General features: G+C 34.6%; 1 protein-coding gene across 3 annotated transcripts; it reads right to left on the bottom strand.

Moving 5' to 3' along the window:
- Positions 1–11,037: 11,037 nt before the first annotated feature.
- LOC110779198 (mediator of RNA polymerase II transcription subunit 19a) lies at positions 11,038–22,538 on the bottom strand. 3 transcript variants are annotated; one of them, XM_056828358.1, is made up of 9 exons: positions 22,306–22,533; positions 20,266–20,351; positions 18,560–18,630; positions 17,582–17,871; positions 16,746–16,955; positions 16,016–16,075; positions 15,709–15,841; positions 11,478–11,542; positions 11,038–11,376 (listed from the first exon to the last, which is right to left on the bottom strand). In XM_056828358.1, the coding sequence occupies exons 3-7, from the start codon at positions 18,588–18,590 to the stop codon at positions 15,791–15,793; spliced, it is 642 nt and encodes a 213-aa protein (XP_056684336.1). In that variant the 5' UTR covers positions 18,591–18,630; positions 20,266–20,351; positions 22,306–22,533; the 3' UTR covers positions 11,038–11,376; positions 11,478–11,542; positions 15,709–15,790. The 3 variants fall into 3 exon arrangements, with proteins under 3 accessions (XP_056684336.1, XP_056684334.1, XP_056684335.1); XM_056828356.1 differs by having other exon boundaries at positions 11,038–11,542; positions 22,306–22,538; XM_056828357.1 differs by having other exon boundaries at positions 11,038–11,542; positions 20,266–20,347.
- Between the last annotated feature and the right edge of the window lie 3,465 nt (positions 22,539–26,003).

Here is a 26,003-nt window from a genome sequence, read left to right as displayed (position 1 = left end):
ATGGGACCAACACGTACTTGTACTCAGTAATTTGTTAAGTTACTCATTTGCAAAGTCATATCCACCTTCAAATGAACGTCAGTTTTTGTAGCACCTGGAGCATGTTTACATAAAACAACAAAGCTAAGGAAGGTGTAAATTGTACCATACTCAATTCACCACCACTTTCTTACGTACTAAAATCTATATATATGACCATGCAAATTAAAGTAGTTCTACATTGTACTTTTAATAATTTGCTCGAATTGTCTACTTCACCGACTTTGTGACTTATTATATACTCCGTACTATAAAATTAATCAAAAGCTTCATTTTTTTTAATAATGATTTGTCATATTTGAGTATTGATATTATAGAATAGAATAGAATATAATAGATATGTAGTTACGTATATATAATATTAGGTCTAGGTGTAATTTAACATTTAATACATAATTTAATAACAATTTTCTATGTACAATCGGCTGTATTATAAACAGGGTACAACACATGTTATTTTATGTGGTTGGATTTTGTACAATCAGTTGTACGGTGTAAATCCTCGTCTTAGATTGGAATTAAATAGGACTGTATTATGACAAGTCAATCGTTGATCTTTGTTACTACTAAATGTTTGATTGTGTTTAATATAGTTCATTTTCTTTTATCATCTTATACACAACTCTAATATCTGTAAACAGTTCCCTGTTTTAAAATGATACGGGGTATATGTTTATTAATTTACATTAACATGAATAAAAAATTAATATTTTAAACAAATATTCAAAATTGATTCATTGGGTTGTTACTTATTGTTATGATGAATCTAATAAGCCCTTCAAAACCCCAAAAGAACAAATGAAAATAAAGAATAGAGGTATATTTATTGATTTTGTGGTTTGAATGTCTCATCACTTTCATGACATATGTTGATTCTTGACATACAAATATTATTTTGGAGATTTAAAAGTAGGCTAAAGAAAAACCAATTATTTTGGAAAGTGAAACTCATTACACTTACTTTTTTTTTTGATGCGAATGAGCCACAAGGGCAATATAAATTACAAATGGGGGCGGGGGATTCGAACCTGAGACCTATTGTACACAGGCCCTCAGAATTAACCACTAAGCCAAGACATCATTGGTTCACTCATTACACTTACTAACCATGTTTCACCCATTTTCTATCTTTATATGGCCCCATCATTTTATAAATTAAATCACACTCGTTAGTATTTCAACTGATTAAAAGTTATTCCTCTTACGAGAAGGGTTTCCTAAATTATGATTGTAAGGTAGTTTAAACAATTATACTATCACTTTATCAAGCTGAAAAAAGGAGAATACCGTATGATCATATATATATCACATATGTTTTATACAGTACATACGTATTATACTCCGTATAGTATAAGTTTTGTCAACCTTATTACGGCCATGTTCGGCAAAATTAGCGGTAGCGGGTAACGGTTAGCGGTTGAGTAGCGGGTAGCGGTTAAAGTAGCAAGTAGCGGTGAATAGTAGCGGGTAACGGTTAGCTGTCAAAGTAGCGGTAACTAATATGAGTGTTCGGTAAAAGTAGCGGTTGATATTATAAAAATAAAAATAAAAGCAAGAATATTATTTAAAACTTTATTATAAATTTGTCAAACGCTACCCGCTACCTTAAACGCTACTAATTTTAACGTTTGACAAAAGCTACCCAACCGCTACCTCAACCGCTAACCACTACCTAAATCGCTACTTTACCAAACACTTACAAATTTTACAAGTAACGTCTTGACTAGGTCAAAACGCTACCCGTTACCTCAAACGCTACCGCCGAACACGCCCTACCTTTAGTTCGAACATATAAAGAGTTACTCAATTTTTTCTTATCAAATAAGGAGAGTACTCAATTTTTTCTTATCAAATAATGTATCATAAAAGCTACTAAAAAGAAGTTAAATGTGAATATACTAAGCATTTCATATGATCAAAACGACATACATAGTCCTTTGGGACGTAGCTAGAAAAATCCATTAGAAAAAGATAGTAAGTTTTTGGAAGTTACATGACATATTTTGATTCGAACAAGGACCATGTTATCCGAATTCCTCCCTATCGATGTATCCATAGAGATTCAGAGCGATACAAGAGCTAGCTGTATGAGCCCGATTTAAAAATAGTCAAACGGGTATGAGCCCGTTATAAGCCCAACATGGCACGAGAAGTATGCCAATGGACATTGTTTTAGAAATTTGACACGAGCCCTATACGAGTACGAAGGGCCACCTCGCACGTAGACATGCTTATTTTATTTTTATTTTTTTGATAAAACAATGAGCCCGACTTAAAAATGGTCAGGCGGGTATGTGCCCGTTATAAGCCTAACATGATATGAGAAGTATGTCAATGTACGTTGTTTTAGAAATTTGGCACGAGCCCTATATGAGTACAAAGGGCCAACTCACAAGTAGACACGCTTAATATTTTTAACCAATTAACAAATAAATGATAAAATTAATTCCCCGGCTTGCAAGGCATGCCCCTTGGGTTGGGCTATACATGACCCTCATTTATAGAAGAGGTGCACATGTCTAACCGACACAACTTTTCCTTGTCCCATTTCAGGCACGAGACACGTGAGCTTACATGGCCCCACACGTGCCTACTCTAATTGAGATAAAGCACAACAATCAAACTTTAATCTTCTCATACGACATTAGAAATTGATTTTCTTTTGCAACAAATCTCAAGGTAAGGAAGAATTGTTGTGATTGTTCTAGGTCTAAAATCAATCTCAATTTGAAAGTCAGCAAAACAATTGATATGAATACACTTAAAACTAATGCCCAATTTCAGAGCTCATTTAAGGTTTATTTCCCCCCTTAATCTTGATATTAAGAGCCGTTGATGTTCCATTTGACTTTAACATACTATATATTTTCTTGCAAGTTAAAAAGCAAAAGAATCATATTTTCCTTAAAAATTGTTTTTTATGGAGAAATATTTTCCACTGATCTTTTTCGCTGAAACTACAACAATATATATTCATTAATTATCAAATAAGAAAAATTCATAGCTAAGTTGAATACATGACAAACTTTACTAAGAATTTTAGGATCAGATGAAATAACCCAGACCATATATGGTTATACTCACATGTGATGCGACCAATCGTGGGACTTGGACTCCCCTCTAATAAATCCATATTCGAGGGGAGTAAATTTCTAAAATTAAATTAGGTTAAGTTGGAATTTTTTTAATGGGTTGTTTATTTATTTTAGCTTTTTTAAAAAGAAAGAAATAATATAAAACGATTGTCTATTATAATTTAACAATCCTCTACTATAAAACCAAAGAGAAATATTAAATATGGTAATTGTTGTCTACTCCTTCAATGTCTGATTCTAAGAACGGAATAGAGAACGTTCAAGTCAAAATTGGGCGTAAAAAATGCCTCTTTATAGGGTGTTGAACAAAAGAAAAGTCTAAGGCGTTTTATAAATTTTTACATGTTGAACCAATCTACTTTCTTATATTCGCACGCATCGCGTGCATATAAGACTAGTAAATCCATATTCGAGGGGAGTAAATTTCTAAAATTAAATTAGGTTAAGTTGGAATTTTCAACAATATTGGTGGATCGAGGGCAAAAAAAGTGAAAATTACTATATAAAGAGTATTCCATAATTATGTAAAATCGTGGTGAAATCCTTATAAACAGATGAAATAACACGGACCATATATGGTTATACACTTATACCTCATGTGTGATGCGACCTCTCGTGGGACTCGGACTCCCCTCAAATAAATCCTTATAAACGGGTCAAATCAAGCTCATAACTTTATACTTCAAATAGAGGCATAAAACAACAAATATGTCAACACAGCCTTGAAATGAAGTTATAACATCTATGTCCCCATCACAGATTCACACCACAATTTTAATTAAAATTGTCCAAACTAAGAAATGTCCCAATCATTTGGTGTTGTACAAGAACCATTCACATGCAAAACAGCTACTGACCCATAATTAAAAACTACTAGCAGAACAACTTCAATCTACAACATAGCTTGTTTGTTATCAGGAACAATGAACAAATTAACAACCCTAGGGGTAGGGATGGGCATGGGTCTAGGACCCGACACATACCCTATTGAATCCGCCCCATTTTCCAAGATTTGGGTCCAATTTGTTAGACCCATTGGATATGGGAAGATCTGGGTCCACTTGTTATAACGAGTGTGGGGTCTTATATTTTTGAACCAAAACCCGGTCCATATCCGACCTATGTACCCATTCAATAACAAAATTTATTAATTTAACATTTTTAGGCATATTTTTAACATTAGATTGTACGGAAAGTAATATATAATAACTTATGATATTTTATACACGAATGTTTTGAAAAATGATGGTCAAACTAATAGCCTAGAAATAAATTTAGTGACAAAAAAGGTTTAAATTAATAAAATATTAAGACCCATTTCGGACCCAATTTAGACTCAAGACTCACCAGACCCATTGGATCCACGTAAAAAATATGGGTCTGGGTCTAACTGGACCCGCCCATGCCCATCCTTACATAGGGGTGAGGGATACTGCATTTTGGAAATGAACAACTAACAATCGCAATTTAGATGTTAGAACATGGTACACAGTGAATATTATACACCTTAAATACACTAGTACATAACTAAAAGAACATTTGTTTATATGAAATAACATGAATATATTTATTATTTATACTCTTAATGAAAAAGTGAAATAATATTATTATTTTTTATAACTAAATGTTATATCGCATGTTCTTTTTGTCGTTGTGTTATGTTTTTTTGCTTATACACGTGTTTTTTTGGTGCACTATGCTCATCGTGCACTATTGTCCATAGTCCACAAATTGACAACCAACAAAATGACAGATCTTTTGAAACTTTGTTCTCAATTATTTAGAAATGGTACAGTTAAAGCATATAACAATTTCACACTATAAAAAGCAAATTAAATATCAATGCAACCAGAAATGGAAAGAAGTAAAAGCTCGATATTCTCATGAATCATACTCCGCCAGAATTGATCTGGTATAGTCTAATTTTTCTGGTCTAATCTAATCTATAATAATTAATAAGCAATAAGAATAAAGTGAGAAAAACAGAGCCTTATATGGAGAGCAAAATGGAGAACATTCACTGTCCTACAAAAAGGCTGAATATTGAGCCAGATAGGGGAGAAGACTACAAATATAATACACCACACCAAACTTTATAAGCACCACATTTACTGTTACAGAAAAATATCATCCTGGTAAAATACAGGAGTCGATTGGTTCTAGGTCATGAACTGAAGCAGGGTGGACAGACACAGATGTAAATACGGAGATACGGGGGGAAACTTCAAATTTCAAAAATGTAAATACGTACGGTGAAACGGCTTAAATATATAAATAGCTAGCTTAGGACTCGTATAACGCACATATGAAATTAAAATTTGTTTACGGAGTATTATAATGGCTCGTAAATAATATTATAAATAGGAAATATTTTTAATGAACTAATATTTTGTTACGACGTAGTAAAATTTTTAAATTTGTATAAGACACAATTAGTTCAAAGTGGTCAATTAAACATGAATTATACTACGTACGTAAACTACAAATTTTCACTAATTTTAATCTATTTTTTAAATTCAGAATTACACAAAACTCTTCATATTTTACACTTTAATCCCATTTCATATTCACAGATGTTCTTGTAAATAAATCACTACTATCAGTTACGTTTAAACACATGTTGCCAATGGTAATGAAGGTCAATGAAGAAAAACACATAATTCAACAATCAAAATTTCATACTGTTGCCAATTCTTGAGAAAAGGCACAGTTAAAGCAGATAACAATTTCATACTATAAAGAGCAAACTTAAGATCAATGCAACCAGAAATGGAAAAAAGTGAAAGATCGGTATTCTCAAAAATCATACTCTATTATTGCACTTATATGGACAACAAAATGAAGGGCATTCTCTGATCTTTAAAAAAGTCTGAAGTCTGAGATAGAAAGGCGAGAAGACACTACGAATATAATACAACAAAATTTCATGCTTGTAAATATAGAAGAGTCAATTGTTTCTAGGTCATGAACTGAAGGAATGAGCAGAACGGAGAGCAAGTTAATCAGCTGGCGAATGCTCAAGTTTGTTGTTGATGACTAAGTTGATTAACCAGAATCAATTGAATATATCATAATCATCATAATCTTCGGGCTCATCATAATCTCCACCACCTATCTTTGGAAACGGACGCTGGCAGATTCCACCAAACCCGCTCCAAAACTGTGATCTAGGTTGCATAGAAACGGAAAACGGAAACGGAGATACGCGAAAACTTCAAATTTCAAAATTGTAAATACGGTGAAACGGCTTAAACATATAAATAGCTAGCTTAGGGCTCGTGTAACGCACATATGAACTAAAAATTTGTTTACGGAGTATTATAATTGCTCGTAAATAATATTATAAATAGCAAATATTTTTATTGAACTAATATTTTGTTACGACGTAGTAAAATTTTGAATTTGTATAAGACACAATTAGTTCAAAGTGGTCAATTAAAAATGAATAATACTACGTACGTAAACTACAAATTTTCACTAATTTTAATCTATTTTTTAAATTCAGAATTACACAAAACTCTTCATATTTTACACTTTAATCCCATTCCATATTCACTTAAGTTGTGTACTAATATCTTTTTTGATAAATCTACTTGAATAGGCCCACTAAAAGAGTCTTGATCTGGTGGAGTTTATAATTTACAAACCCACTTCCAGACTTCGTTGAGTTTCTCCATACTTTATTGCAAGAGTCTTATATGAAACTCATCTAAAGACTCACATCCGAACTTGAAACGAAATCACCATTAGTTAACTGTCAGATCACATGTCACGTCACTTACCTCCTGCCCATCTAACATGCGGAGTATAAATGAGCATAACCCGAAAGTTAAATAAGTGTCCGTCGATCTAATAGGAGACTGTCTGAATAAAGAATACTCATAGTTTTTATTATGGACCTACACTTTTACTCGTAATTTGTTAAGTTACTCATTTGCAAAGTCATATCCACCTTCAAACGACATACAAAGTCCTTTGGGACGTAGCTAGAAAAACCCATTAGAAAAAGATAGTAAGTTTTTGGAAGTTACATGACATATTTTGATTCGAACAAGGACCATGTTATCCGAATTCCTCCCCATCGATATTTCCATAGAGATTAGAGTTGGGATTAGGGCCAGACCCGACACACGAGATGTATGAGCCCGACATAAAAGTGGTTAGACATGTATGAGCCCGTTGTAAGCCCAACATGGCACGAGGGGTATGACAATGGGCCTTGGACTCATGGTCATCGTTTTAGAAATTTGGTTCGAGCCTTATACAAGCAGGAAGGGCCATCTCGCACGTAGACACACTTATTTTTAACCAAGCAACAAAAAAATACTAAAATGAGTAAGAGGCCCATTCGCAGGGCACGCCCCGTTCTGCAAGGCATGACATTTGGGTTGGGTTATGCGTGACCCTCATTTATGGAAGAGGCATGAGTCTGACAAACACAATTTTTCCTTCTCCCATTTCAGGCACAAGGCAAGTGAGCTTACACGGTCCGACACTTGCCCAACTCTAATTGAGATAAAACACAACAATCGAATTGAAATTGATTTTTTTTCAACAAATCTCAAGGTAAGGTGGAATTGTTGGGATTGTTCTAGGTCTAAAATAAATCTCAATTCGAAAGTTAGTAAAACAATTGATAAGAATACAGTTAAACTAATGCCCAATTTCAGAGCTCATTTAAGGTTTATAAGATTGAAATATATTTTCTCCTTAATTCTTGATATTTCAGAGTCATTGATGTTCCATTTGATTTGACGAAAAATACTATTTTCTTGTAAGTAAGAACAAACAAAAGAATTATGTTTTCCTTAACTTTTTTTTTTTTTTTTGGCATAGGTAAAATTTGTTTTGTATGGAGAATATTTCCCACTGAATTTTTCCACTGAAATTACAACGATATATATTCATTAATTATCAAAAATAAATAAATTTCATAGCTAAGTTGAATACATGACAAACTTTACTAAGAATTACTTCAGAAAAGCTTTTCGAAAAGGTTAATTTAAAGGACCACGATAACACTTGTTTGAAAGTTACTCCAGAAAAGCAATGTATATCCACTTAAAGGTTCACACTAAGCTAAAAAAAATATGTCCCTTTCATTTGCACTTTGTAATCACACAAAATCTATATTATCTCTCTAAACTTTCAATTAGTGCCCCGTTTAGTATGAAAATTTAGTTAGTGCTTACTCACATATACAAATGCAAGTTTGCATGATTGTCTAACAAAAGCAACATTTTGTACTCACCTAAAGTCCTAAATCACCATTAACAACCCAATCTACCTCTATCCGAAATAATCATATATGTAGACTATAAAGTAAGAGACAATTTTTCTAAAATTACATTAGGTTAATCTCGATTTTTCAATAATAGTGACGGTGAAAAGCATTATGTATTTCAACCACGATGAAATCTTTAGGGACAGATGAAATAACACAGAGCATATATGGTTATACTCATATAGTCATATGTGATGCGACCAATCATGGGACTTGGGACTCGGACTCCCCTCTAATAAATCCATATTTGAGGGGAGTAAATTTCTAAAACTAAATTTAGGTTAAGCTGGAATTTTCAACAATATTGGCGAATCGAGGACAAAAAAGAGAAAACTACTATATAAAGAGTATTCCATAATTACGTAAAATCACGATGAAATCCTTATAAACAGATGAAATAACACGGACCATGTATGGTTATACACTTATACGGTTATACACTTATACGGTTATACCTCATGTGTGATGTGACCCCTCGTGGGACTCGGACTCCCCTCAAATAAATCCTTATAAACGGGTCAAATCAGGCTCATAACTTTGCATAAAACAACAAATATGTCAACATAGGCTGAAAAAGAAGTTATAGCATCCATGTCCCCATCACAGATTCACACCACAATTTTAATTAAAATTGTCCAAACTAAGAAATGTCCGAATCATTTGGTATTATACAAGAACCATTCACATGCAAAACAACTAGTGACCCATAATTAAAAACTACTAGCAGAACAACTTCAATCTACAACATAGTTTGTTTGTTACCAGGAACAATGAACAAATTAACAACCCTAGGGGGTGAGGGTTTTGCCGTTTTGGAAATGAATAACTAACAAACCGCAATTTAGATGATGGATCATGATGCATATTGAATATGGGATACCTTTAATACACTAGTACATAACTTAAAAAACAAGCTTACATGAAAAGAACATGAGTATATTTATTATTTATACTTTAATGAAAAAGTGAAATAATATTATTATTCATTTATAACAATAAAGTAAATATCATATTGTATGGCGCATGTTCTTTTTGTCACAGTGTCATGTTCTTTTGCTTATGCACATATGTTCTTTTGGTGCACCACGCTCATCGTGCACCATTGTCCAATCCATAGTCCACGGATTGACTAACAACAAAATGACAGAACTTTTGAAACCTCTATTCCCAATTCTTGAGAAATGGTACAGTTAAAGCACATAACAATTTCATACTATAAAAAGCAAATTAGAAATTAATGCAACCCGAAAAGGAAAGAAGTGAAAGCTCAGTATTCTCATGAATCAAACTCCGCCTGATTTGGTCTAATATGGTCTGATTTTTCTACCTGGTCTACTCCGTAATAATTAATATGAACAACAAAATGGAGAGGATTCTTTAATCCTTACAAAGAGGCTGAATAAGCCAGACATGGGCGAAGACTATAAATATAATACACCACACCAAACTTTTTAAGCACCAAACTTACTGTTACAGAAAATTTTCATCCCGGTAAAATACAGTGAAGATTAGTTCCAGGTCATGAACCGAAGGAATGAGCAGGATGGACAAACATATGTTCTTGTAAATAAATCACAACTATCAGTTACGTTCTCTTCTAGCTACACGTTCATCACTTCATCATTATCATTATCATTACCCCATTGCCTCAAAGAGGCTCCCGCGAGAAGCTGTATAAGGGGGTGTCAGGTGTACGCAATCTTAGCCCTTATTGCAGAGAGATTGTTTCCAATTGACCCAAAAGCAATAACGGGACGACAACGAGAAGACCAACTTCTACTTCATGGAAGGAAGCGAAGAGGTTTTAAGAGCCATTTTGATTTAGTCTATTACATCCCACAGCCAAAAGAACAAATGAATCTTACACATTGCTAATGGAAATTAAGGTCGTTGAAGAAAAACACTTAATTCAACAATCAAAAGTTTTAAAACTCTGTTGCCAATTCTTGAGAAATGGCACAGTTAAAGCAGATAACAATTTCATACTATAAAGAGCAAATTTAAGATAAATGCAACAAAAAATGAAAGAAATGAAAGATCGGTATTCTCATAATTCATACTCCGTATATGCACTTATATGGACAACAAAATGAAGGGAACTCTTTGATAGTAAAAAAAAAAAAAAACAGAAAACACTACGAATATAATACAGCAAAATTTCTTGCTCGTAAAATAGAAGGGTCAATTGTTTTTAGGTCATGAACTGAAGGAATGAGCAGGATGAACACAAATGATTTTATCAAAAAATCACATGTTGCTAATGGTAATTAAGGTTAATGAAGAAAAACACATCATTCAACAATCAAATATCACGTAAAAATTACGTACAAGAATCTTAAATCATGAGTCTGTAATTCTGTATTGAACAAGCATATGACATCAAGTCCTGTTTAACCTAAACAACGAAACAGACTACGTCCAATTTTTCATCTTTAAATAAATAAATCAAGCAATTTTCTGAAACAAAAGATGCAAAACTGTTTTCATTAATCTAACATTTGCTTAAAATACAAAAGAATTTTCACATCTTACAGCAGGCTTAAAGTAGGAGAGGCTCCATAGGTATCGCTCATCAGTCACCTACACAAGGCAGTAAACCGTTCTCCCATTTGGATATAATTTACAAAGAATATTTCACCATTAATAAACTAAAGAAATTAGTTAGGATACACGCAAAACTGCCCTTACAATCTACCTAAATGTTTGGACAATTTAACAATAACAAAAAAAATGACACGAAGCGACATTCCCTAGAAGTAGAAATAAGTAAAAAAAACAAGGAATACATTTAGCACCTTTCAACCAATCCTAACCCCTTCTTCTAATCTAAAACCCAGCTGTAATTTCTAACTCAGTTACTCAGATTGGTAAGAGTGCTCAAATTTGGACCTCAAGAAAGAAGAAATGTTTGTTATCATAATGGACAAGAAGTTGGGAATTTCCAATGCGCCATATAAACTGAAAACAAAAATGATCAGAATTTGATAGAGGTATACTAGCAATTATATTAAGGGACCTGTAGATGATACATTAAAATTTTCACCACCAGCAATCTGTACCTCCGATCAATACATTCTGCCACAAAGAGTTCTCCTTCCACACAATTCTCAACTTATGAAGTATTCTGCAGTTCAATAATAAGAGGAGGTATCAAATTTTGCACGCACCGTAATCATACCATTACATGCAAAAAATACAGAGATATTTCTCAGTTTTCATAGATGCCCGGCCATGTACCGAAAATACAACAGAAGGCAATTCAAGTTGATGTAGCAGAACTAGAGCATAAAGTTAGGTTTATCAGTAGCACCATAAATTCTAATGTCAAAGAAGTGGGTGTATGAACCAGGTGGAAGGAAGTAAGTTAAATAAGGAAGAACACCATGCAGAGACACAAGGCCATATTCAAAAGGCCACGCAAAGAAGAAGTAAATGACAAAGAAAATCACGCAAGATAGTAGTCATAGAGAAAGCTTTAAATGCACATCATCATTCCAACAATCAAATGTTCTATTTCGAGTTGTGAAGAAAACTCACTACCAAAGTAGTGTACAAGAGTCAATAAATTGTCTAACACAGTCGTTACTCAAGGCCATAATAGATTTAAAAGCATCTTCTCTTTCCTTCTTTTTTTTTTTTTTTTTTGTTTTTGCGTCTCATATCTACTGAGAGAAGTGGGAAATGCTGAATATACTTCCCTAACAGCAAATCCCCAGTGTCCCCTTCCAAGAACTGTTAACTTGCATTGACCATCTGAAACTGATCCTTAGCAATATTGATGTATGTGAGTAGATACACATGGGAAGACCTTGGTTTACTCGCAATGGTGCTCAAAAGTGTTATTAAATCTATGACGGGAGGATTTGGAAGAAACTGATGGGCGGAAAGAAAGAATTTTGTCTGCCGCGGCAAACGAAGTGCATGAAGGCAATTATACAAGCAACACCAATGCAAGCCATGCTTCTAGCTAAATACAAGTATGTGGTAAGAATAGATCGACGTTTAGCAACTTTTGGACGAACAAAAGGATTGGCCGATTGGGAACAGTCAGCTTGGGCTCAAGGTAACTTCAGAAAGAGAATTTTACCAAGACCCTTTTTGGTACATGGGATTTTGCTGGAAAGGAAAAGACTTTAACAAGGTTTCCATGTTTGGTTCCCAGAAGTAATGGGAATTGTTGGGAAAAAGTGAGGCAAAGTTCATAAAATTCACTTTCCTTTCCACCCAACTGGAAGAATTAGGGAGGAATGAGAATAGAAAATTGTCAAATAAAGCTCCTTTCTTCCTTTACCTCCTTCCATTAAACCAAACACTTGAAAATAAAGTTTATTTCCTTTCCCTTCTCTTCCTTTCTAATACATTCCTTTATTAACATTGTTTGTACCAAACAAAAGCGTAAAGCAAGCTTATGTTACAACTCAAACAATATGCGGCAAAAACTAATGGCCAGAAAGGAGTTGCAAACTCGTGAGGAACTACATTACAAGAAGGATTGATATTAACTATTAGATCAACATACTATATACCCATTTAAGTTCAAGGAAGGTGAGAAGATGGAGGATAAGGGTAGGAGCACTTTCTATACCTCAGCGACTTATCTGGTTTTTGTGGACGGCTAGTAAAGCAACTTTACCAACAAATGAAGAGCTGCAAAGAGACGATATAGTAGGTGATGGGAAGTTCCATAGAGAAGAAACTACATTGTATGTGGACACTTGACTGTAAAAGCGCAACAGTGAAGCATTTCGATAATATTATGGTCAACATCTGTTGGGACTAACTCTCCAAGAAAATCCATGACAAAGGAATTTCAAAGGAATCACTGCACTCCTTTTAAGGCACTTTATCTAGTTTTCTGTTTCCCAGTGAAAAGAATCAATGTGCCCATTTAGTGGAGAACTGAAAAACTGATATTTTACCAGTTTACTTGGAAACACCCGCAGGCAAGTACTCTAGGACAAATGCAAGTATATTAGCTTCCATTTACCTAAATGTGAAAGGTCCCATAAAAGGGTGCACAATGCAAGCATCTTAGCTTCCCCTTAAGAAACATACTTCATTAGCCCTCCTTATAGGGGGAGGAGGGGAATAGAGTGCAAGAAAAAGGACGGGAAACACCCCCTAAGTGTCTTCCAGTCTTTCTAATATAATTCTTTATTATTTACCAAAAAAACATATCATATGGAGGACTCGATTTCCAGCGCAGAAGCTAAATGGAAAAAACAAAGTTGACATTATAAGATACATTGTCACTATATTTTTAAACACCCACAGACATATTCTGTTGGACCAGAAACCAATATCTAAACGATCCTGGATGTTTATAACAAGATTCCAGGTGATTACCAGTTCACCAGCACCCAAAGCCAGCAAAAACCAGCTCCCACTTTTCATGGCTTCAAAGAGAAAAGGCTTATCGAATAAAGTATGTGTTATAAGTACCACAAGCCAATATCTACAGTTCCCAATATAAGGTATATGCTGACCATTGAGCTAAAGCCCATTACTTTTGGGAAAGGCAATCACGCAAATCATATTTCTAATGGCACATATATCAACCAATACCATGCATCTGATCCAATACCTTGACAAACATATACCATCAAAAAGGAAAAAGATTTCCTCAAACTCCATAGGGTCACCTGAATTTTGGGTAGTGTAAGATGATCATGACCAACTTTTACACCCACAAAAACAGCATTATTAAGAACTGCAATCCTTATTTATAAAGTAAAGCAGAAGCCCCTGATGGAGGTTTTCCCTCAAGTAACCATTTGATAGGCGGAGCTGGTGGAAATTTAAGTTTTTAGTTAATGTAATTTATGCAAGTATTATTGCCAAAATGCATCCTCATAACAGTTGTAACCTCCAAGTAACAAGAGAAAACCATCCTCACAAATCAGAAACTCACAACGCTGTCAACAAGATTGATCCGTTTGGATCTTTGTCCCTGATATCATTACAGCTACTTACGGTTCATAGAAACCTTGAAATGGAAACAGTGACAGTGGTTGCGTGGAACCATGACCCCACTTGCTTTTGTGTTTTGTTTCCTTTTGTTTTGCTCAATCAGTAAAATATAATACTGAATGAGGGACGAGAACAAGAAAGCAGCATGCCCTTAAGCAAGCAAGTAAGCACGACTATTATCCATAATAGAAAGAGCCAATGTCATGGGCAATTAAGCACTTGATCCGCCTATAACCCAATTTGCCTGAAAACATAAATCCTGAGCGAGGAAGCCCGAGTCTTATAATGTGAAAAAAATTGGAGACAACAGACAAAAAAAATCGGCTAGAACGAAGAGATCTAGCATCACTCAAAATATTTTTCTTTGTTGTACAAAGCCACTATTAATCACCCTCTCCAATTTGCTTGGCACTTGGCAGTAATAGCATAACATTATTTCCACCTTAAAATAATAATGTGATGCTTTGGTGGACATAAGTTTTTCATTTATATGTAGACGGTCCCAAGTCAACTATCATTGAGGTGATAGAGCTTCAATCTCTATTAAAAGTCCGTCCTAAGAGGCGAAAATTATGGTAGGGCCCCTCATCCTAGAAGTTCAAGTCCTTTCTTTGTCAGCATTGCACGGCACAACTTCAAAGTGTTGGCCCAAACCTTCTTCCATAGAACAGGATCTATTTTAATGGTTCCAAAGTCATGGCAATCAACTTGACACAGGCGAACCTAACAATATAAGAAGTAACACTATCCAGATTCAGAGTCTAGAAAAGGGTGGCAATCTCTACATCGGGGTTGGAGCCTTATTTTCTACTAACCTCAAAATTGCTGCTTCATTGACTGTACACCAGCTTTTTATTTTTATTTTTTATGGAGGCGGGGGTAAGATGGGTTTTGGGGTACTGTTGAACTGCTTCTGATCTATCTACTCAATCTACATCAGGGTCTTTACCCCACATGTCCATTACCTCACAGATTACTGATAAGCCCATTTGCTTCCCTTGATGAAAGGGCTTTCTATTCGCTAAGAATAGTCCCCCCCCCCCCCCCCGCCTTCCCTCTCCTCTTTCTTAATAGAGCGTGAAGGTATTATTAACAAAGACATTAAGTTAAAAGGCATACACAAAATTTGAACTCAGTAAAAATACCATAACAGACAGCAAGGCCTGCAATAATGGTGAATTACTTGAAAATTACACCAGAATTCAGTAGTAGTACAAACACTAGGCAAAAACGTTTCAGAAAATGCTTCCAGAAAACTTAAAAACATACCACTGAACATATAGCATACATAAATTACATGAGTAGAATACAAGAAAATACCTCGAATGACTGCGTGGAAGTAATCAACTCTTTGAAATTCCCAACATTGAGACAATAAATCAACACAACTATCAGCAACGTATCACCCAGCAACCTTTATTGCACCAATCTCATCTATTTTTGAGCTCTTATGCTGAGACAATTCAGTCAAAAAGAAATAGGCTCAATACACAAACATAAAAAGCACATTAACAGGGATTCCTGTTGTCAGATGCTCTATGCATAAACAAGTTGCAGATCCAGACCCCAAACTAAAGAACCCGGATCACTGTAAACAGGAATTGAATTAACACCAAAAAAATATTACCTTACTCTTTTTATGTCTATGAATGTCGTTTACATCCTCATCACCATCATGCTTCCTCTTCTGCAATCAAGGGAGGCAACAATATTAAAAGTGGGTAGAAATACTACAAATCACAAACGGAAAGCATAAGTCATAAGTTCCAAAATGACGCTCTAAAAGAAGTAAAATTTTATTTCCTTGGAGACAACCAATAAAATACTCCCGGTCCTTAAATAAACTTCACTCCATTTGTCAAGGTAATACTTCATCAACTTTGACCATACATTTCTTAACAACATTGCTATTTGTTACACCGTGTATATTGAACTATTAACTTCAAATGAATTGATAAGTAAATGAAAACAATGATGGTCAAACTTGGTCTTGTACTCCGGTAGACCTTCAAAGTGAAGGTTGGAATTGTTTAAGAGAGGAAGTGATTGATGGTTAAACCTGAACCTTATAAATATACACTCTTGAAATAGTGCAGTAGTCGGTGTAGAAGAAAAGCGGAAAGCAAAAGATATAAACAACAACAACCAAATAAAACTAAACACAGCATGAAAACTTTCCAGACAAATCTCATCAAAATTTCGACAGAAACTCCTACTGAAGGCACTAAAAACAACAGACAGTGATGAGGCTATTCTCAGACAAGTAATAATTGTTTTTCAACTGCCAATTCAGAATGCTAGTAGCTAGATCCAAAGTCAAGAGGGTGGTCCAACGGCATAGATAAACATGTACGAACCTTATCATGGTGCTTCTTTGAATGTTCACCCCCAGAATCCTTCTTCTTGTCCTTGTCTTTATCTTTACTTCGGTCTTTATGGCGGTGTTTGTGCTTCTTATGCTCTTTATCCTTCTCTTTGTCCCTGTCCTTGTGCTTTTTGTGCTTTCTATCCTTGTCTTTTGACTCGCTTTTAGATTTCCCTGCAATTGTAGGGACCCCCTTTTCTTCCTAAAAGGTATATGAGATGCAATAATTAAAAGAGCGCACAAAGATCTAACTGTTACATTATGTCTATCAAGATAAAAAGTAAAAAATAAAAAGCAGAGAACCACCACAAAATGAAAGAGAAACCTATAGCCATCAATAATCATTGCGAGTTCCAAAGCCAAACCAGTTCCCACAGACACTTCTCTTAAATACATTAAAAACGTTGACTTTGAATAGTTTCAACTCCAGATTTATTTATTACCCAAAAAGGAAGCCAGAAACAAGTTCCTTCACTAGGAAAAAAATATTTTCCAAGTCACATTTGCCACTGAAAAGTGATACGACTTGCAAAACAGGTCTCAACTCTCTACATTTTTCAGAAAGGGACCTTATGTGAACAGAACTAAAATCCAAGTTCATGATATGAAGATGGTGGAAGGAAAAAAAACTTAAAACAGTTAAAGAGACATGAAAAACAAGGTTTCCAAACGAACAGAACTAATATCCAAGTTCATGAGATGAAGATGGTGGAAGGAAAAAAAACTTTAAACAGTTTAAAGAGACATGAAAAACAATGTTTTCTGAAAATGTTTGGAAACCGAGTGACATTTAGCCATATCATCAGGGTAGGAGAAAAAATTACTCACGGAAGGTAAGTCAACAGGGGTTGTTTCCCTCAGATTAAAAGCTTCTCTAAGAGCATCTAAATCAAAGGGCCGTATCCGTGTATTTCCATCCAGCGTATATGACGGATTTTGTATTAACTGATCCAACTGCATTCCTTCTCCCTTCCTAATTTCTGTATCCCCAACCACATTGTGAAGGTAGTGGGTATCTGCAATTGATACGGGAAGTGACTTTTTGCAGAAAAACTCGTGATGTGGTAACAACTTGTAATGAGTAATCAAATCAACAGCACCCGTAAGCTCTCTCGGACCTGGAAAAAAAATAGTAGCAAGAAAAGCGGAGAAGAAAACATAGAAAAGCAAAATTACATCAGTGTTCAGCAGAAATAGTAAGTAACAAACAGCAAAAGGATAGAATCACAGCATCATAAGAAAAATGCCACATTTATCTCTTCAAATATACTTCAGCGTTGCAACCCCCAACCATTACGGATCCCGTAGTATATACAAAACACCCATTGGTAGACGGTGGATTCAGGTCTACAATATAATAGCCTGTTACTTATATGCACACAGTTCACTAGAAAAATATCAACACTTTTATTATCTTGAAAGCTTATAGCAGATCATAGTTTGCAAGACATTTATACATGATGGGGGTTTCTTGGGACATCGGACATCCCTGCACAAGATGCTATGTTGCATTCACAGGCTAAGTGACTCTGATTTACATAACCCACACAAAGTTTAGAGAATTTACTCGGAAAAAAAGCTGTCACGTCATGACAGAGACTCCTCAATTACAAAGACATGAGAATTTCATCATCCAGCAAAGTAAAGATCATATCTAGAGTGGTAACCCCACTGTGGCTGCAGGTATTGTTTTTATTTACGCTTTTGCTTCTTTTTATTTTTTGTGGGGATCAACACTTTTGTTTCTAAACAAAAATGTAAGCAAGAAAAAATTATAGACTAAGGGAGATCAATTTAATGATTTACCTCTTCCAAACTTCTTGCCTTCAGAATCCATTAATCAACATCTCATGGTGCGGTGGACCATCCTCTCAAAACTGTAAACATAAAAACCAGATGCAATGTCAGAGAATTTTTAACTTACACATTGTTACCAGAGAAAAACTAATGACAGGCGGGGGGAGAATTCTTAGCCAACGCTACAAAACCAAGGAAACGCACTTTATTCTACTATAATAGATTCTGTCAGAGTGTCAGGTACATTAAAAAACTCACAACATTATTAAAAACTTTACATAACTGATCACAAATAATCTGATCTTTTTCTCTAATACAGTTTCATGCACTTCACACCATTGCCGAAATTGTTGATTTTTTTTCCTCCATTAATTTCTTATGGTTGTCTGACTTTAAAAAACACACATCTTAAGAATGGTTAAAGAGAACAAATAGTAATAAAACTTGGTGAGTTGTACATTAATTGCTTATAGTAGTGGTAATACTGTATTTACTAACACAAAGAATTCAGAACATTCCATTACAGGGCATAGGGCGGTCATTTCTGAAAAGGAGGAATTTTTACTTGCGTCAACTTTGGATCCTTGATATGATATGTAACTGACAGTACATTATTTTCCTATGCTTAAGACAATCACCAAATGAAAATTCAGGTTATTTACACAAATATTCTTTTTATAAAGTACTACCAATAAAATGTTCTAAACTGATGCACAATCATCAGCTAAGGAACTCCAAATACAAATACCAGAAAATTTTCTTTTGGTTGCAATCTAGTCTGAACTCCAATAGATATAGACAGAGAAAAAACATTTTAGCATTTTGTTACGTCAATTCAAAGTTTAATAAAAGAGCACATATCTTCGTTGGTAATTTACTTAATTGGGTCAAGCTTCATAAATGACTACAGGTTGTATGCCCCAATTAATTGCTTCCACTCACCAAGCAAAGTGGTTGTTCAATTAAGTACAGAGTGCTGGGATTGGTTAGCTGGGAAGTAAGGACAAGACAATTTGGGATCCATTTTCCTTCGCCTGAATAGGAAATGGGGGAAGGGACAGGAAGGGAATTTGGGGGATCCAATTTCTTTCCCCTTTAATAAACCAAAACTTCTAAATAAGAATGATTTGAAGGGAAGTAAGAGTACTTCTTATGTTAAACAAAAGGTGAAGAGTCTAATTCTTCCTACCCCTCCTCCCTTCCCTTCTCCTTTCCCTACCAGTGATATCCAGAGTTCCACGTTTACTATTAATTTCTAAGGCTATCCAAGATGTGCAAAATTGGATCACTAATATCATTCATTTTACGAGAGTGGCGCACATGACTAAAGAAGTAAAGGCAAGAAATGAAGAGCAATTTTCCTTTATGTCAATATAAATGCATTCTTCCATCGACTAATCTGAACAAAGAAATGCTAGGTATAAACAATATGTGGCAGCCAGTGGACATGAGGGGCAATAAGAGTGAGTGCATAACCCTTCCCGTACCAAGGAGCACATAACATTCCAAAAGGTGATGTGTATCATTTTATTGTATTTCACATGTTCCAAAGAAGATCAACAATGCAACTCTGACTTCAGAAGAAAAAAAAAAACTGAAGATAATATGTTGTATCTCCTTTTATATATTTTTGACCTATATAAAATTAAGATACATTTTACATCATGCATTAGAAAAAAAAACAAGCAAAATTCACAAATTCTGTTATCAATCACCTTCAATAAGCAAGTAAAACGTGTGCTCAGGGGAGAGAATGGCCCCAAACTTCACTTCTTTAAGTGCCTTTAACACCAAAAGCTATCTGCCAGAAAATAGCAGTAAGTTTGTATTGTAAACATTCGTGAATCAAGAAAAAGTTACAAGTGCAAAAATGTTTTGGATACCGTTTCATTTAAATAGGGGAAAAGATACAATAAAAAGAAAGAAAGAAAATACATTCAATCTGTTAGGTAGGACTGAGCAATGGATGGTAAATACCCTTTGTTCAAAAGAACAAAACACCACCAAAGAACCAGCCCTGCCCCAAAGACCCAGATGACAGAAATAAAATATACAATATTATCATATCAAACGAGCATGCACAAGAGAGAATGTTATGCATATCTCAGTTACCATAATTAAAATGAAAGGCTTTTAACAGTTGAATACTTGGATATGCTGCTCATACCTTAATGAAACTGATTACATGCACAAATTTCCCGGGAGCATTGGCCACACCACAAGTTCAGAAGGAAGAATCGTTCATAAAACATACTTTAAGGCCTGTTATTTCACCTAAGAAATCCATCCAAACTACTTAAACCTATCTCGATTTTTCTAAAGCTTCTTGAATTCATGAGATTATTCTTACTAAACTTGTCTATGATTATTGAATCATATTGATAATCATCGATACTCATTAAACACAACCTTATCCAATAGTCCAACTGAAAATAAGTTCAAGGTGAGGGGAATCCGTTAGCATTTCAGTTCTCCCCTAACAGCCCCATTTGTTACAAAAAAACTGGCACAACTGCCGAGATGAAAGCCTATAAACCCTTTATAATTTCACAACAAATCATCTCACATGGACTTTGTCAACTTGTCCTAAATTGAACAAAGCGGAAGGACTTAAGGGGGTAGAATCTTGGTGTCTCCAATCATAATGAAAAAAATCCTCTTTAAACTCGTGCACGTTTTTGTTCTCACGTTCCCATCATATTCTCAATTATGTCACTAAATTTGCAGGACATTCGCTGTAAGTGTGCACCAATTTATGGCCATAGCTTGTCATGTACAGACCCAGACTGGTTATTTAACACCTACACCACTTCCTCAAATCTATACTCAGTCATCTTCTTTCATAACTTAATGGTTTGACTCGTAAATTTTAACTACTAAATCTTGCTCTTAGATATCGGCAGCAAAGTGATCCTCTTTATAGCATTCAGATGTTGTGCATACTAGATGCTGAACAGTTTCTTATTCTAGGCATTTGGATGTTGTACATACTACAAAATAATTCACTTACCATTCTACTTTTAACTAGTTCAACCATTGAAATTCAAACAACCCCCCTCCACAAAAATCGAAAATAATATCGCGAAGCTAAATTTATCAAATAGTTCCATTACCACACTACCTCATAGCTCACTTTGGCTAGTACACATACAAAAATGGAATTACCAACTTCAACCATTAATTTCTACCATACTCTCGGTACATTCCTTGGCACAAAAAACCACCTTTACTCTTGCAAACACTGCAAGACATGACGGTTGGACACAACAAATTTACATCCTTGAAAGGTTCTCTGTACAGATTATATGCCCAACAGGGGAAGGGCATACCAGTAAGTAAAAAAGAGTAGGGGAGCTTAAAAAACACTAACATTATCAATTACGACTTGGTTTTTGCTAAATGATTATCCACGGCTCAATCAAAACCCTAAAAATCACTATTTTCACTTCGCGTGATAGTATTCTCACTCCAATTTCACATTACGCCCAAGAAACAAAACAAATTGGAAACTTTTCTACTCTCTAGAAGTAAACCCTAATTTCAAGAAATATAAAGATCTTCCTCGAAAAAATCACGCTAGTCAAGCTAATTAATGTCGAAATACTAACAAAATTCAAATTCATGCAAATTAATTCAACAAGTTCATGATCTCACCCCAAAACCGGTACCAAAATCATCAATTCAAATTCGAATTTGCGGCGCCGAAATTTTGAACGAAACATTGAAAAGGCAATGAAATTGACGGGGAAGAGTACCTGATTTCTTTAAAAAATTTCCCTAATTGTTGAACAAATTGAATAGCTTGAATTTTCCGGTCGTGGAATTCCTGGGTAATCTGGTAGTTTGATTTTCGTGGTGTGTTGTAAAGAAAGCAAAGAAAATTGAGTGTTTTTTTTTTTTGTTTTTTTTTTTTGGTTGTGTTCTTCTGTAAGACCGAAAATAAAACCCCGGGGCAGTGCAACAGAAGAAGAGAGAGGTCTTTTCAGATCCCCTAAATTAAATATTTATAACCTTTTTTTCCTTTATTCAACGATATCCATAAATGATCAGGGGTATTTTGGTCATTTAATACAAATCTTTGAGATTTTTATTGAATGGATTTTTGGACAATAAAATTTGTAAGAAAACAATGTTAGGAAACTATCAAAAGAGTATCAACAAAAACAACAAAAATATCAAAAGAGATCAGATCATAGTGTCTCTTTAAAAAGAAAAAAAAATCAGAACGAATATTTGTTCTTAACAATAATAAGATTGGGGCACGGGCAGCTGCCCATATTTTCAGCAGGATCGGGTTCGCCATATCTAGAGGAGTGGGGGCCCAGATTGTATCTCGGCTCCCCTCCAACTTCTTGTAGCTCATTTGATTTTTGTAGCTTGTTAAGCTTGTAACGTTTTGGTGTTTTCCGATAATAAGATTAATAACAATTTTGCTTTTGGACTCATATTGAATCCGATTATCCTTTGTAGTTCATTCGCCCAAAAAAAACGAATAGAATTTGATTACTCACGTGGTTTTCTCCAAAGGAATTCATAAAAATTTGATTTACCATGTGAACTGCATATGATCATCAACACAAACTTAACGTGTATTATTAACATGTGAATATACCATGTGAGATGGACACGAAAATCACGTAAATTTACCATGTAAATCACATTATTGTACGTTGTACATGCATATGGTAATAGTGCATTTCAAAATTCGTATGGCATAGTAAGAACCTATATATTATTATATTTTATAAAACTCAATTTAAATTAAAATCAAGTTAATCTCTTTGTTATGAATTTGTTATTAATCACGAAAAATCTTTACATACCACATATTTGTATTAAGTACAAACCATATAAAAATAACATTTGATTTTCCATAGAATACATCTTTACAAATTTTGAATCTTAATCACTAGTACTACTAGTCGGTCAAATAAAGTCAAATGTGTTAGTCGATCAAATTGGTTATTCAATACGTTATTTTTAAAACCCTATACCATAAACTAGGTGGAAGAAATTAACCATATATATAGCCACTTTGTATTTATGTGATAGTGCATAGGTCGTAAATTAACAATGTCCAAGTGAAATGACCATGGATTTTGAACTTTAAAAATAATGGATGGACTTCGCGTCCCCAATCCCCTCTCTTATTGATCTCCTTGCATCACTATGAAAATTTCCCCACATTGATCAAGGTATTTTTTACCATTTGGGCCATCTGGAAAGAAAGAAAGAAATAATTATTTTTTCAAGAACACCACTTTCAACCCTGTCAAGATCTACTTCACAACTTGCTCGGTCTATTCATAATGGATTTTCCGAAACGACATAGACAATCTCCAGCTAAAGGGCCCTCAAACCACTTCACCTACCACCACCACTCCACCCCCACCACTACAATCTCCGTTCGTTGGCAGCCCCCACCGTATGACCACCTCAAGCTCAATTTTGACGGTTCTTGCAAAAACTCCTCTACAACAGCAGGTTTCATCATCAGAGATTACATGGGGCTGCATTTGGCTGCCTCTGCTTTCAATCTCGGGTCTTCTCAAGTTTACATGGCGGAGGCTACTTCCCTCCACAAAGGAATTCAAGAGACAATTAAACTACAAGTACAACCCTCCAAAAAGGAATTCAAGAGGCAATTAAACTACAAGTACAACGCATCTATATAGAAGGAGACAACCTTTTGGTAATCGATGCAGTTAAAGGTGTTTGGTCTAGCCCATGGAAGTTAGACACGATCATCACAGAAATAAATAAACTTCTTCACTTCTTCAACACTTTGAGTTCTGGGATATCTCACATATTTACAAAGAAGCAAATCAAGCAGTTGATTGGATCGCAAATGTAGGTCACCTAGTTCCCAATAGCACGTATATTGACCCAGGGTCAAGCCCTAGTTTACTATCGATTGTTTCAAATGATTATTTAGGAGTTACCCACATGCGGAGGGCCTCCTAATATACTTTCTTCTTACCTTTAAAAAAAATAAAAGTGAAAATGACCATCACTAGCCATACGTACGTTGCTCACCTAAAACTTGATAAAATATTATTTAAGCCGAAAATTCACTTGGAAAAAAACATTAACTTGTATTACGTAAGTTTTTACGTGACACCTCTCATTCTCTTTGTTTTGTAAGGTTAAAATAAAAACTAATTTATTATGACCCATTTAAACTGATCTATAACAAGCTTAATATAATCTACCACAAAGATAATTTCTTTAAAAAATAAGTAACCATTAAAAATGAGTAATGCATAAACTCCATAACAAGATACAAAGTATTTTTGTTTTAATCATTTTATACAACTCCTTGACCATAAGTCCATAACAAGATTAAACAAAATGGTAGAAAATCAAACTACATAAATCAATTTTTTATATTGAGGATATCTTTAATCTAGACTAAAGTACTAGTGTATCTCACATGCCTGATTAGAATTTTCGAACGACTTCTGGACTTAAATGTTTAAAGATGTAAAAGTTCTTGAAATATGAACCTTTTCCAACAAATTCTTAATCAACCGTTTACGTTAGGAAAGAAAACCTATCTTTTTTTTTTTTTTAACAATTCAACGTTACATGACGAATTAAATTAGTGATTTTGACCACTTAATCGCCAATTGCGTTGATGATGGAAGAGGCCCGAATCACCAATTCAAATGGCTATGTACTACTTTTTACTCGTGTTTAGTTAGTCAAAACTAGCAATGTACCCTGTAAAAACCGCCAATTAAAATGACGATGTCCTATGACAAAATCGGCAATTGAAGTAGCAAGTTACCTGGTATAAATCGCTATATTAATTGGCGACTTGGTGTGAATTTGGGTAATTACTTTTCTCGTTTAAACTAATGCCATAAACTATAGATTGAGAGTTAATCGAAAAAGTATGCATTAAGCATTTACAAATCGCTCAAAGTTTTCATAGAGCGATTTCCTTCAATATTTCTTAAAGATCCAATAATTCCCAAAAATATGTCACTTTCTAACTTATTTCCCTCCGTATCGTCCACATCAGCATGAAAGAAATAAAAGTATTTTTTTCCCGGTTCAGCACAAAACCGCCAACTCAAATGGCGGTTTTGTTTTAAAACTAACCGCCATTTAAATTGGCGGTTCGATGATATAAAACGCCAAGTCAAATGACGGTTTGCTTTAAAACAAAACCACCATTTGAAAACCACCATTTAAGTTGGCGGTTTTGTATGCATCATATCTCAAAACCTATATACGTTTTGTCCCCTTTTTTTGGGTAATATAAACCGCCAAGTGAAGTAAACCGCCATTTCAGTTGGCGATTTCCTACTGAACGATTAAAAAAATTGAACAGGATTACTTGCTAATGTGGACGGTAGAGTTTAACTAAACAAATGATGTATTTGGAAATTTACTAATCTTTGAGAAGGAAAAAAGTTTTGCTAAAATAAACAAAAGTTTTTCTGTA

The sequence above is a fragment of the Spinacia oleracea genome, chromosome 5 (assembly GCF_020520425.1).
Source record: "Spinacia oleracea cultivar Varoflay chromosome 5, BTI_SOV_V1, whole genome shotgun sequence".
Lineage (NCBI taxonomy): Eukaryota > Viridiplantae > Streptophyta > Magnoliopsida > Caryophyllales > Amaranthaceae > Spinacia > Spinacia oleracea.
Note: the sequence above shows the minus strand (reverse complement) of the source record. Positions and strands in the feature narration are given on the sequence as shown.

What these genes read in the sequence shown, in the direction of transcription:
- LOC110779198 (XM_056828356.1), bottom strand. Translation starts at nt 18,590, where the DNA reads ATGGATTCTGAAGGCAAGAAGTTTGGAAGAG. An exon ending in AGGCAAGAAGTTTGGAAGAG is followed by an intron (nt 17,872 to 18,559) that starts GTAAATCATTAA and finishes TTTTTTTTCCAG; the next exon opens with GTCCGAGAGAGCTTACGGGT. An exon ending in CAAAGAAGCACCATGATAAG is followed by an intron (nt 16,076 to 16,745) that starts GTTCGTACATGT and finishes CCTTGATTGCAG; the next exon opens with AAGAGGAAGCATGATGGTGA.